The sequence below is a fragment of the Chrysemys picta genome, chromosome 1 (assembly GCF_011386835.1).
Source record: "Chrysemys picta bellii isolate R12L10 chromosome 1, ASM1138683v2, whole genome shotgun sequence".
Taxonomy (NCBI): Eukaryota; Metazoa; Chordata; order Testudines; family Emydidae; genus Chrysemys; species Chrysemys picta.
Window position 1 is genome coordinate 356,154,430 of NC_088791.1, and position 15,183 is coordinate 356,169,612.

A 15,183-nucleotide genomic window follows, 5' to 3' on the forward strand; every position below is an offset into this window, starting at 1 on the left:
AGACAAGGCTTTCTTTGCATTTGTGCTATTCTTCCAGCTTTAGCAGTAAACAGTAATTAAGGGACCTTCCCAAAGGGGGATGAGATCTCTGGGGCTCTCCACTGAGGCAGAGAGCAATTGTCTGCTCTATGTATTTTTGTATATTTTAAAATTGTACTTGATTACGAAGAAAGTAGGATAATGCCGAGAACTCCATAGCGTGTGATACCCTGTAAATGAGGTTGTTGCTAAGGGATCAGAGGTCAGTAATTCTCATCAGTAACTATCATCAGACTGAGCAGCATATTTCTTTGAAGGACCTTGAAAACACCAAGCAAAGAAAAGTCACTATGAACATATCCCCATTATACAGATAGGTAAACTGAAGGAATGAGTGGCAGGATGACAGACAGAACCCAGGAGTCCTCATTTCCCTGCAGTAGATTTCCCACTCTGGCATGGCCTGTTCATTGCGTGGGGTACAGGGAAAAGGCTGGAAGAGGAAGTCTGAGCCTTGGCCATCCTGCATCCGAGGGTGCTAAAGGAGTTGGCGGGTGAGATTGCAGAGCCATTAGCCATTATTTTTGAAAACTCATGGCGATCGGGGGAGGTCCCAGATGACTGGAAAAAGGCTAATGTAGTGCCCATCTTTAAAAAAGGGAAGAAGGAGGATCCGGGGAACTACAGGCCAGTCAGCCTCACCTCAGTCCCTGGAAAAATTATGGAGCAGGTCCTCAAGGAATCAATTATGAAACATTTAGAGGAAAGGAAAGTGATCAGGAACAGTCAGCATGGATTCACGAAGGGGAAATCGTGCCTGACTAACCTAATTGCCTTCTATGATGAGATAACTGGCTCTGTGGATGAGGGGAAAGCAGTGGATGTGTTATTTCTTGACTTTAGCAAAGCTTTTGATACTGTCTCCCACAGTATTCTTGCCACCAAGTTAAAGAAGTATGGGCTGGATGAATGGACTGTAAGGTGGATAGAAAGCTGGCTAGATCGTCGGGCTCAACGGGTAGTGATCAATGGCTCCATGTCTAGTTGGCAGCCGGTTTCAAGTGGAGTGCCCCAAGGGTCGGTCCTGGGGCCGGTTTTGTTTAATATCTTTATTAATGATCTGGAGGATGGTGTGGACTGCACTCTCAGCAAGTTTGCAGATGACACTAAACTAGGAGGCGTGGTAGATACACTAGAGGGTAGGGATCGGATACAGAGGGACCTAGACAAATTAGAGGATTGGGCCGAAAAAAACCTGATGAGGTTCAACAAGGACAAGTGCAGAGTCCTGCACTTAGGACGGAAGAATCCCATGCACTGCTACAGACTAGGGACCGAATGGCTAGGTAGCAGTTCTGCTGAAAAGGACCTAGGGGTCACAGTGGACGAGAAGCTGGATATGAGTCAACAGTGTGCTCTTGTTGCCAAGAAGGCTAACGGCATTTTGGGCTGTATAAGTAGGGGCATTGCCAGCAGATCGAGGAACGTGATCGTTCCCCTTTATTCGACATTGGTGAGGCCTCATCTGGAATACTGTGTCCAGTTTTGGGCCCCACACTACAAGAAGGATGTGGAAAAATTGGAAAGAGTCCAGCGGAGGGCAACAAAAATGATTAGGGGTCTGGAGCACATGACTTATGAGGAGAGGCTGAGAGAACTGGGATTGTTTAGTCTCCAGAAGAGAAGAATGAGGGGGGATTTGATAGCAGCCTTCAACTACCTGAAGGGGGGTTCCAAAGAGGATGGAGCTCGGCTGTTCTCAGTGGTGGCAGATGACAGAACAAGGAGCAATGGTCTCAAGTTGCGGTGGGGGAGGTCCAGGTTGGATATCAGGAAAAACTATTTCACTAGGAGGGTGGTGAAACACTGGAATGCGTTACCTAGGGAGGTGGTGGAGTCTCCTTCCTTGGAGGTTTTTAAGGCCCGGCTTGACAAAGCCCTGGCTGGCATGATTTAGCTGGGAATTGGTCCTGCTTTGAGCAGGGGGTTGGACTAGATGACCTCTTGAGGTCCCTTCCAACTCTGATATTCTATGATTCTATGATTCTATGATCCTCTCAAGGTGAATCTGAGGTTTCCAGAACAAGCTGGAATTTGTGAGCTCCCTGCTCCTGGAAATTGTCAACTCCAGGACTCCACTATCACTAAAAGAATGTTCCTGTGGGTAGAGTAGAGCCAGGGGGCTATCTTGGGGACAGAGGCCTCACCCTCCCCACAAAGCTGCCCTGGAACAAGGTTGGCCCTATAGGCAGGCTAGAGACTGGATTAGTGTTTGCATTGGATTAGCTCTCTCCCTCTCAGTTCATTTCCTCCCATCTCTCCCAGGCGGAATTGAAATAGAATGTTCCAGGACAGCCCCAGCTGGAGGGTGCTTGAATTTGCATAGTTGAACTCTGTGCCTGCGTATCTGGCTAATTGGGGTTATTTCTCTGGTGCGAAGCATCTGGGCTTTTAAGCAGTGGAATGAGACTGAACAAATTCTCCTGTCTGAACCCAACAGGGCACCATGTCCATCAGTATTCAAGTTACTAAGCCTCTATAGTTGGCAAACATGGTTTAACCTTCCTCTGTCGCTAAAGGCAAATGGGGGCAGGGTGGGGCTAGGTCCTGATTTCAGCGGATTATTGTGTTTATAATTTATGGTCATTATTTGCATTGTGGAAGCCTCCAGAGGCACATGTTCAGGGGGAACCAGATTGGGGTAAGCAAGAACAGGCCATCGAGTGGTGGCATCACCAGACACACAGCTGGGAGCGCGTGGCTCTCCATTAGCTTTTGTAACTCTGATTTAGTTCTAATCACGCCTCCCTCCTTCGAGTGCAGACTGAGCCTCCTTCTTACGAATTCCTATGGCAACCCTTAGTATGGGAGGGGAGACCAGAGGAGAGGGCGAAGGTAACAGGGCTATGGTGATGAAATCAAGGAGCCATCCTGGAGATGGAACAACTGAAAGCCTCCAAGGAGTTGAAACTCTTGGGTAACGCAGTAGGCCCCAGGAAGAGATTTTGACAGTTTTTAGATATAGCTATGCGAGCAGCTGGGTTGGTTGAGAAAGAAACCAGCAGAAAATTTAAATCTTCTTAAACATGCAGAACTTGAGGCAGTGGACATCTTTTCTAGCATGCAACTCAGGCTTTGTCTACACTAGCACTTTTGTCACTAAAGTTTTGTTGGATGGGGTATGGAAAAAACACCCCTATGACCAAGAAAAGGGCCACTGTGGACAGCATTTAATCAGCGGGACATGCTTGTAGGGGGCGGTTTAATTATGGCAGCAGGAGAGCTCTACATGGCAGACCTTACAGCGGCGCAGGTGCTGCGATTCAGCTGTCCCGCTGTAAGTTCTGTAGTGTAGACATCGCCTCAATCAGGCAGAGGAAGCAGATTATTACACACTTTTGTAGAAATTTGAAGAGCCTTGATTACCACAAAAGAGAAAAACATTCCAAGGGTAAAGGTTTCACCTGACAAGAAAAAAAGTAAGGTAAGTCCTTTGAAGAATTCCTACCAAATGGAAGTGGGGGAAAGATCCCGCTCTTGTGAGGAACTTTCCAGGTTTCTACGCTGCCCCATGGAATTGGCTATTGAAAGGATCAGAGCTCTCGCTCCCATCCCTTTACCTACAGTCCTGGATGACCCTGAGGACTCCCTTTCCACTCTCTTATGTGTCAGAGTCCTCATAACCCCGACAAGGCTGGGCCCAGGATTCAACCACTAACCTTGTCATGGTCCATTAGGACAAGGGCTAGGGTGCGCTGGGGTGCTCTCTCCACTCTGGAGACTTCTCTGACCCACTGATCATTGCACACATCAACAGACCTTTTGTCACAGAATCTGGGAAGCCATTAATCCCATCAGTCACCATCAATATCTTCATGGCAAATCCCAATGGAACATAGCCTCCTTGCAACCCGAGCGCTGCCTGGATTGGTCTCTGGTTAAGAGATTCTGGTTGTATATTCAATATATCATCACTCCCGATCTTGTGTAGCTCCTTGATACTGAGCAGCTGCTGGAAACCAGGAGCATTGAAAATGTCAGCCCTGAGTTTCTCAGCCTTCCTCAGCCCCCTCATATCACTCCCATCCATGGGAACTGGGGTACCCATTGTTCTATAGATTTGCAGCTTTGTAGTAAAACTGCTGCCACGACATCCCCACAAAGGCTGCAGAAGGAAACAGAGCAGCAGTTTAGTTGCATGAGCACCCACATCTTTCAAGCATCCTCCAGCCCCTTCTGTGAAGCTGCCTCCTGCCAAGCGATCCCTCCACACAAGTTAATTCCGAGCTGGTTGTAGTTTGCAGCTGCAGGCTGCTTGACGGTAATGGCCAGGGACTTTGTTTTACCTGGATTAATAACCAGACTAATGCGCCCTGCTTCTTTCCCAGCCAGATCAGCTCTCAGATGCAGTGATTCCCAGTGCTACAGCTGCAATTGCCACTGAAATCAAGGCAATAACAGCCCCTTGAGTGTTTGTAACTGGCAGCTAAGGCAGGATGCACAATAGAAGTGGCAGCAAGAGGGAGGCATGTGTGAGGGGTGGTTAGTTCTAAAGGAAATGGAGAGATGCAGCAAAATTCACACAGAGAGAGGGGGAGAGAGAGAGAGATGGGACAAAACCCACTGGAACAGGGACTCCCTGTCTCTGCTGTTCTGGGGAGCACTTTCCAAGGGAGAGACAAATCCTCTCCCTGACCCTTATCCAACGCTGCCTGGTTCAGGAGACATTTCCTTCAGGGGAATCCAGCTGGATCAGTCCTGGAATCTGAGCAGCTGGAGAAACACAGAACAGAGGAGGCACATTCTTCCGACAGTGGCCAATGCCAGCTACCCCAGAGGGAATGAACAGAATAGGTAATCCCTTCCACTCAAAGTCCCCTAGCATCTGTGAGGCACTCCCGAGTTTGCTGTCAAAGACCAACTCAAGCTCTTGGAGCTGGAAGCCCTTCCAGCGGCTGTGTTTGGGTCCCAAACACTCTGCTCATGTTCCTTTGAGTCGGAGCAGCAGAAACACCCTTCCTATGGCTCTGGGTCTCTAGGCCCACTCTCGGGATGCAGCTTTCATTCTAGTGCCTCCCTCTGGGAGTGAAGACTAATACACCAAGCACCAAGGCCCTGAGACTAGTTTCAGCTCAGCTCCCGCACACTCTCCACTTGATTCAGCACATTTCCCGAGCTCCCTCTTGGCTCACTCTTTTCAGAGTAGCAGCCGTGTTAGTCTGTATTCACAAAAAGAACAGGAGTACTTGTGGCACCTTAGAGACTACCAAATTTATTTGAGCATAAGCTTTCATGGGGTACAGCCCACTTCATCAGATGCATAGAATGGAACATATATCGAGGAGATATATCTATATCTATCTATCTATATATATACATACAGAGAACATGAAAAGGTGGGACTTGTCTACCAACTCTAAGAGTCTAATTAATTAAGATGAGCTATTGTCAGTTTGATAAGACAGTTTGTCAAATCGGCAATCTTGATTATCACTACAAAAGATCTCAATTAATTAGCCTCTTAGAGTTGGTAAGACAACTCCCACCTTTTCGTGTTCTCTGTATGTGTATATATCTCCTCAATATATGTTCCATTCTATGCATCCACAGTAGCCCACAAAAAGCTTACACTTTGATTCACTCTGTTTCCAGTTTCTCTTTTTGGGGGATTCAGAGAAATGTTAGAAAGTATGCAAATGGTAGTTAGGGTCATTCCATGTGAGATAGGCAAGAGCTTTGAAATGTGGACTTGTATTGTTAAAGAATTGGAAGACGATAGTGACTGTGGCAGTCTATGTTTACCTGTAGTTTGTTAGAGTTTAACAATGTAAGCCAACGATTTCTACAAGAGCGTATTCAGGTAATTCAGAGATCAAAAGGAAATATTATTAGATAAATCTTAGGTCTAGTAATATCATTGTCTATATGTCTCTTTGAAGTTTCTGGTCAATCATCTACAAACTGTCCAATTGATAATTACCTTATCTTAATCCAGGTAGTTAATTGCCGGTGATAGTTAGGAAATAGAAGTTTACTTCAAAAGTATATTGTTCATCCCAGGAACTGTCTAAAGGGTTCTTGTAACATGATGTTTTTTACCTCAATCCTGCTTAAGCTTCATCAGATTTCCAATTACTCCCTGGACCTCCCTGGTATGGCATATTTTGACATTGGACTATAATGTATGAACTAATTCTTAAAGAACACTATGCAACTCTAAATCTCATCATCTCTATTATGAAATTGACTTAAGAACTCTAGAATATAAGAACAAAGGAATGGCCATACTGGGTCAGACCAAAGGTCCATCTTGTTCAGTATCCTATCTTCTGACTGTGGCCAGTGCCAGATGCCCCAGAGGGAATGAATTGAACAGGTAATCATCAAGTGATCCATCCCTGTCACTCATTCCAAGCTTCTGGCAAACAGAAGCTAGGGACACCATCCCTACCCATCCTGGCTAACAGCCATTGATGGACCTATCCTCCATTAATTTATCTAGTTCTTTTTTGAACCCCATTAGAGTCTTGGCCTTCACAATATCCCCTGGCAAGGAGTTCTACAGGTTGCCTGGAAAGAAATACTTCCTTTTGTTTGTTTTAAATCTCATGCCTATTTATTTCAGTTTGTGACCTCTAGTTCCTGTGTTATGAAAAGTAATAAACAACACTTGCTTATTTACTTTCTCTACACCAGTCATGATTTTATAGACCTCAGTCATATCTCCCCTTAGCCGTCTCTTGTCCAGGTTGAAAAGACCTAGTGAAGGACATAAATCCACACCGTGTAGAGGTCAAGCATAGGGGTTTATTACACACAGCGCTGGCGGAGTGTCACCCGGCTTATTAGGCTCAGAGACTCTGTCAATCAATTGATTACAATGTAATATATAGATTTACCATGGGCGGGGGAAAGTGATGGAGTAGGCAGTTCCACACCCCGGGATAGGTTTTGCAGGAAGACAAGATAGCACAATAGCCAATGGTTAAAAAGGTTACATAATGTCTCCGCCCATGGTCTCAAGTTAGCAAGTTAATATTTAATTAATACTTTGATAAAATGTTATTAATATATATATATATATATATATATATATATATATATATATATATATATATATATATATATATATATATATATATATATATGTTGAATTCTGATTTGGGGTCCATAGGAATGGAGCAACTCCTTTGATTGTCCAACAGGTACATTCCTAGGGGTTAAAGCCAAGAAACAGTGAAAGGATATGGTAATACAGATTGTCTCCTTTATGTCTTAAGGCAGGGCATTGGTCCCTTGGAAGGGAGGTGGAAGGATGCCATATCATTATACTGACGTGCCAATTTTCATAAACTCAAGGTTGGATCTGTGGGAAGACTGTTTTCCCTTCAGGAGAAACACAATGGGAACAGGGATCCTTTGTTCAATTTGAAACATTGGATGAAACATAATTATTCAGTTATTGCTTCAACATCTGGCATTTCTACTGACCAAGCAGATCTTAGCAAAGGCAATGTTGTCTTGTTTACCCCAGCTTTTCTCTTAGCTGATCACTATTTGTTAGGCCTCTGGTCTCCAGACCAAACTCTGGACTTTGGGTCTGGAAAAGAGCTGGCATAATCCATATACCAGGTTGTTATATAAAATGCACATGGATTTTAACCCTTCACCCAGTCTTACTAATTTGTCTTCATACAGAAGCCATTCCATATCCTTAATCATTCTTGTTGCCTCTTTCTGAACCTTTTCCAATTACAATATATCTTTTTCGAGATGAGGCGACTATATCTGCATGCAGTATTCAAAATGTGGGCGTACCATGGATTTATATACAGATTTATTACCTCTATTCATGGCTGTATGTAAAATGATCTTTTCACCAATACTCTGTCACTTTACTTTTCAATAAATCTTAGTTTAGTTAATAAAAAATTGGCAGAAAGCGTGTATTTGGATAAGAGCTGAAATATTCATTGACCTGGGAGGTGATGTGTCCAATCCTTTGGGATTGGTAGAACTGTTTTATATGATGAACAAGATTTTCAATAGTCGTCATCATACTTGACTTGGCTGTCTGGTTGGAAGCCCAAGGCTGTGTGGCTTTAAGGAAAGGGTGTTTTAACTTCCGTGTAAATCATTGTGAAAGATTTTTTCTTGCTGGCTTGCCAAATCAAAGTATTGGAATAACCACCCATTTGGGAGATTGGCAGCCCCATTCTTTGAAGTTTGCCCTAAATGAGCAATCTCAGTTTGGGGTCCCCTGTCACCCTGGTCACAGGTTGCTAAAACAATCCCTCTACTTTAGGCAGCACAAGAGGTACCCATAGCCAGATAAACACAATACAACACCTTCACACCATTCTCTACCTCAGTGATCATAAACATGTAAGAACAGCCATATTGGGTCACACCAAAGGTCCATCTAGCCCAGTATCCTGTCTTCCAACAGTGGCCAATGCCAGGTGCTTTTGAGGGAACGAACAGAACAGCTAATCATCAAGTGATCAAATTCTCCATCACCCATTTGCAGCTTCTGGCAAACAAAGTTTGGGACATCACCCCTGCCCATCCTGGAAAATAGCCATTGATGGACCTATCATCCATGAATTTATCTAGTACTTTTTTGAACACTGTTATTGTATTGGACTTCAGAACATCTTCTGGCAAAGAGTTCCATGGGTTAACCTTGAGTTGTGTGAATCATTCCTTTGCTTTGTTTTAAACCAGTGGCCAATTAATTCCATTAATATATAAAAATATAAAAATATCATATTGCCTCTATATAAACCCATGGTATACCCACATATTTAATACTGCATGCAGATCTGGTAGCCCAACCTGAAGAAAGGTATATTAGAATAGGAAAAGTTACAGAAAAAGGCAACACAAATTATTAGGACTATGGAACAGCTTCCAAATGGAGAGAGATTAATAAGACTGTGTATTTTCAGCTTGAAAAAGAGAAGACTGGGTGGGGCGGGGTATGAGAGAAGTCTATACAAGCATGAATGGTGGGGAAAATTGAATAAGAAAATGTTATTTATTCCTTCAAATAATACAACAACTGGAGGTTTCCCAAGGAAATTAATAAGCAGCAGATTTAAACCAAACAAAAGGAAGTATTTCTTCACAGTCAACCAGGGGAACTCCTTGCCAGATGATGTAATGAGGGCCAAGACTATGGTCATGTCTACACTTACCTCCGGAGCTATCGATCCACTGGGAATCGATTTATCGCTTTTTGTGAAGACACGATAAATTGGCTGCCAAGTTCTCTCCCATCGACTCCGGTACTCCACCGGAGTGAAAAGCATAGGCGAAGTCAATGGGGGAGCAGCAGCAGTCAACCTACCGCAGGGAAGACACCGCGCTAAATAGCTCTAAGGACATTTAGTTCAGCTACACTATTTTCGTAGCTGAAGTTGAGAAACTTACTCTGACTTTGCCACCCCCCAGTGTAGACCAGGCCTCAAAAAGGGTTCTGAACAGAACTAGATAAGTTCATGCAGGATGGGTCAATCAGTGGCTATTTGACAGGATGGCCAGGGATGGTGTCCTTAGCCTCTGTTTACCAGAAGCTGGAATTAAATGACGGGATGGATCCCTTCATGATTACTGAAGGGTTAAAATCCATGTGCATTTTATATAACCACCTGGTATATGGATTGTGCCAGCTCTTTTCCAGACCCAAAGTCTAGAATTTGGTCAAGAGAACAGAGGCCTAGCAATAGTGATCAGCTAAGAGAAAGCTGGGGTAAACAAAATAACATTGCCTTTGCTAAGATATGCTTGGTCAATAGAAAGGCCAGATGTTGAAGCAATAACTGAATAATTATGTTTCATCCAATGTTTCAAATTGAACAAAGAATCCCTATTCCTATTGTGTTAGTTTCTCCTGTAGGGAAACATTCTTCCCACAAATCCAACCTTGAGTTTATGAAAATTGGCACATGTCAGTATAAAATATGGCATCCTTCCATCTCCCTTCCAAGGGACCAATCCTTGCCTTAAGACACACAGAAGACAATCTTTATTGCCATAAACTTTCACTGTTTCTTTGCTTTAAACCCTAGAAATGTACCTGTTGGACAATCAAGGGAGTTGCTCCATTCCTATGGACCCCAAATCAGAATTCAATATATATATTTTATACTAATAACATTTTATCAAAGTATTAATGAAATGTTAACTTGCTAATTTGAGACCATGGGCGGAGACATTATGTAACCTTTTAACAATTGGCTAATGTGCTATCTTGTCTTGCTGCAAAACTTCCTACCCCGTCACTTTCCCCCGCCCATGGAAAATCTATATATTCCATTGTAATCAATTGATTGACAGTGTCTCTGAGCCTAATAAGCCAGGTGACACTCCGCCAGCTCTGTGTGTAATAAACTCCTATTCTTGACCTCTACACGGTGCGGATTTATGGCCTTCAATTACCTGTTCTGTTCATTCTCTCTGGGGCTCCTGGCATTGGCGACTATCAGAAGAGAGGATACTGGGCTAGACGGACCATTGGTGTTACCCAATATGGCTATTCTGATATTCTTATATAGACTCCAGATGTATCTGCCCCCTCCTGTAACCCACTACGCCCCACTCCTCTCCCAGAGCTGAGATAGAACTCAAGGGTCCTGATGGGGTCTCTCTCTCTCTCTACAAAATTAACAAAGTAAGAACACACATTAAAATTTTAAACCTTACCAGTGTCCCTTAAGTGATTTACCATAAGATGGCAGAACATGCATTACAGCTGAGTGGATCTGATGTTTCTTTAATTTTCTTTCTTTCATACAGTGTTCCTTTAAGTTAATTTCTAAGTTATCTGCCAAAATACTAGAGCTTTTAAGAGCCTAAGTAACCCCTGGAATCACAGTTAAACTTCCCTCCGCCCAAAAAACCCTGAAATGGCTCCCTTACGGCTGTTGAGGTCGGGGGGAGGGACATGGAGATGATCCAGCAAGTGACAAGGGGAGGGGAAGAGAGGAGAGGATCGAGCGACAGGGAGGTCCTGCGGGGAAGAGGCAGGGCAGGGATGGGGCCTTCTTGGAAGGAGTGGCAAAGGGTGGGGCCTTGGCGGTCCAGTTAGAAGCAATAAGAAAGGTGGAAAATCAATAGGTTGTACATAGACCGATTCCCCAGTTTGTCACATTGACACAGCACAGTAAATTCAGTAAAGTGTTTAATGTCTCTTTGACAGCCCAGTCAGTGATTCAGGGAAGAGGGCCCAGAATTATGTCACCAACCAGCTCTGCACACAGCTCGGTCTGAAAATCTGAGCACCAGGAGGAAACTTTAGGTCCCTTTATGAGTAAATAGCCATAGCAACCTGTCCCGGATCTGTTTGGTCCTCACTCCATAGATGATGGGGTGTAACATGGGGGGCACCAGAAGGTACACGTTGGCAATGAGAATGAGGAAATACAGGGGCATAGTGTTACCAATCCGGTGCATGAGGGAGGAGAAGAGATCTGGAATATAAAAGACTAAGATGGCACAGAGGTGGGAGCCGCAGGTCCCAAATGTCTTGAGCCGGGCGTCCTTTGTGGGCAGGCTGAAGATCGCCCTGAGGATCTTGATGTAGGACACAGCAATAAAAAATACATCCATACTGGGCACAAAGAATGTCACAGAGAGGCTGTAGTAACTACTGGCACGGAAGTCGGTGCAGGCCAGATTCACCACAGAGATATGCTTGCAGTACGTGTGGGGGATGATGTTGGTCTTGCAATATGGCCACTGACTCGCCAGCAAAGGATATGGCAGTACGAGTAAGCAGCCACGCAGGACCACGGCCAGGCCAATCTTTGTCACCATGCGGTTTGTCAGTATGGTGGAATGTCTCAGGGGATCACAGATGGCCACATAGCGATCAAAAGCCATGGCCACGAAGATCCCTGATTCCATTGCTGCAAAGCAGTTAATGAAGTACAGTTGGGTGAGGCAGGCACTGAAATTGATCTCCCTGGAATTGAACCAGAAGATGCTCAGCATTTTGGGCAGGATGGACGTGGACAGGACCAGGTCGCTGACAGCCAGCATGCAGAGGAAATAGTACATGGGCTCATGGAGGCTCGGCTCCCTCTTCACAATGAACAGGATGGTGAAGTTCCCCAAGATAGCTATGATGTACATGGTGCAGAAGGGGATGGAGATCCAGAGGTGGGCTGCCTCCAGGCCAGGAATGCCCAGCAGGATGAAGGTAGAGGGGTTTGTGAAGTCAGTTGTGTTGAAATCTGACATGGAGTAGGGGAGAAGGTGTCCAACTCTGAGGCAGAACCGTGATTCCTGTATGTACTGTATGTTTTCTTGACTTACTGTATGTGCCCAGGCTCTAGGGTTATGGTCACAGTACCAAGGCCTGGATGGAAAGACAATGTTAATATGAGACACTACACGAACTACTGAATGCTGTTGTCATGGGTGAAGTAGATTGGTGGCTCTTCACACAGTTAAAAATGACATTTTTGTTATTCAGAGAAATGAATTATGAACAACTGACCCTACTAATGCCAATTCCATACATGATAGTGCTCCATTCATCAATAATTCTAACACATTGTGATGTGGGAAACCTTAATAGGCACCCACAGCAAACAGGATTGTGCATACTGGTTATCCCTCATTGTTCCTTAATGCAATGAAATCCAGGCTAGAGAATCCATGCTGTAGGGATTTCCAAATTAACATGGTTGCTAAAAATCTGAGAGTGGAAAATAACCAAACCTTTGTGTAGTCATGTGGCAGGGGAAACATCCCAGCAAGAAAACACCTCAGGGAAAAGACCTGGGCTTCACGGAAGCACCGGCTCATTCCCAGTAGTGGCCAAAAGAAAGACAATGTGCGGATGCCTAAGGAATGGGATGGATAATAACTTGATTTGGACACCTGCTCAGTTTTTGTCACCAAATCTCTATAAAAAATATAGCAGGTTAAAAGGGAGTTTCTGATACAGTCTATGAGAATGGGGGAGACTCCCCTAGTGCAACATACTGAAAATCTAGGACAGTTTAGTTTAGAGAAGCGAGAAACAAGGGGGCATATGATACAGGAGAGGAAAATAAAGAATGGGTCTTTTACATTGAAATCGACAAAGAGAACAGTTCCCAAGCAATAATATCTATAGACACTTCGTGTTTTAAAAGTGCTAATTCCCCTAAAATGAGGCAAATTATGAGTGAAATGGATTGGGGGGGGAACCAGAGACAGAAAAATGGGAATGAAAATTGGGAATTCTTTAGAGGAATTCATTAGACAGCTAAAAAAACATGATTTCACAGTGAAAAAAGTAGATAACTTTGGCTAAAAACCCGGTTCAGTGAGAAAGGGGAGGCAGCAACTCGGGTGGGGCGGGGGAGCAGGAAAAAGGAAATATATATAGCAAGCAATACAAATTGGATGTTATGAAAATTGTAAAGGGTTGTTAAACAGATCAGGGAAAAATCAATGTTCCTCAGAGCTACATATCACAAATGAATACACTGCAATATCATTAGAGCATAGGTAAAATTGATATAAACTGGCTAACTAACAGATCTCAGAAAGCAGTTGTCACTGGGTCATTGTCAGTGAATGGGGTTCAGCAGGGATCAGTTCTAGGCCCAATGCTATTCAATATTTCCATCAATGATCTGGATAGAAATAGAAAATCATTGAGGAAAAAATCTGTGGACGCCACAAATATTGGCAGAATGGTCTTTTCAGGGTCCCTGCTTTCCGTAATAAAGTGCCTTTGTCTGTGGGTCGGGCCTGTATTCCTGTTTCAGAGATTAACCTTGGATTTGACGGTATTAAAACATTTTGTTTGCATGGGTCCAGCTCACTAGATGCTTTTACCTCTGCACATGGTATTGGTGAAACTGACTGTGTCCAGTCCTGGGATCCTCATTTCAGAAAGGATGTTGAGAAATTGGAGAGGCTGAAGAAAAGAGCTACAAAAATGATTGGAGGCTGGGGAAAATGCTGGACAGTGAGAGACTTAACTTATGAAAACAACAATCAAGCGGAGAATTTCATGGGGATAAAACAACGGGTAATAATGGTCTCTGTAATCTAGCAGAGAAAGGCAGAGCAAGACCCAGTGGCTGGAGACTGAAGCCACAGACATTCTTATTTGAAATAAGGGCCAAATGGTTAGCACTGAAGGTGATTAATTGTTTGGACACACCACAAAGAGAAGTGCTGGATTCTCCAACTCCCCATATCTGCAGATCGAGACTGGATGCGATTCTGGAAGATCTGCTCGAGGCTTGACTAGACCTAAATGGCTACAGTGGCACTGCTGTAGCACATCAGTGTAGACAATACTTACACCAATGGAAGTGGTGCTTCCATCAGTGAGGGTAATCCACCTCCCCGAGAGGTGGTAGCTGGGGCAATGGAAGAATTCATCCATTGGCCTCATACTGTCTACACCAGGGTTAGGCTGATCTATCTACATCTCTCAGGGATGTGGGGTTTCTTGCTCTTCACTATGTTTCGTAAAAATAAAATGCATTTGTGGGTTACATTAGCATTAGGCAGAGCATGCAAGTCGTCACAGGAGGTGAGCACTGCTCTACTTGGCACTGTTTAGGCTTCAGCTGGAGCACGGTGTCCAGTTTGGGTCACCCATGTATAGGAAGGATGTAGAGAAACTGGAAAGGATCTAGAGGAGAGAGAAAAAGATAACCCAAAGGATGGAATAAAAACAAAAACCATATGAGCAAAGGCCAAAGGAACTGGGTATGTTTAATTTGGGAAAGAGGAGACGATGGAGGGTCATGGCAGCCGTCTTCAGATACTTGAAAAGCTGCCATAGAAAAGGTGGAGAAAAGTTGTCCTCTCTTACCACAGCGGGCGGGACAACAGTGGATTGAGTTCAAACTACAGTATAGCAGACTAAAATGAGATCTCAGGAAAAAGTTCCTAACTGTGAGACGAGTAGGACAATGGAACAGATGCCTCGGGTGGTCATGGAAGCTTTTTTGCTGGAGGTTTCCAAAGGAGGCGGTATAGGCATCTGTCCTGGATGGTTTAGACACAACAAATTCTGTACCTCAGCAGAAGGTTAGGCTAGATGACCTCTGCGATCCCTTCTCACCCTGTGTCTTGATGATTCCATGATATAAAATCCTAGTGTAGACCAGTTCTTAGTCACACACCAGTCTTCGAGCTCAATACAGGATAACTCTGTGAAATTTAGTGGTCTGTGTTATAAAG

At 44.1% G+C, this 15,183-nt stretch overlaps 1 protein-coding gene across 1 annotated transcript; it reads right to left on the minus strand.

Moving 5' to 3' along the window:
- Positions 1–11,277: 11,277 nt before the first annotated feature.
- On the minus strand, positions 11,278–12,225 carry LOC101946080 (olfactory receptor 52M1-like). Its single transcript, XM_005310480.2, has one exon. The coding sequence runs from the start codon at positions 12,223–12,225 to the stop codon at positions 11,278–11,280; it is 948 nt and encodes a 315-aa protein (XP_005310537.2).
- Between the last annotated feature and the right edge of the window lie 2,958 nt (positions 12,226–15,183).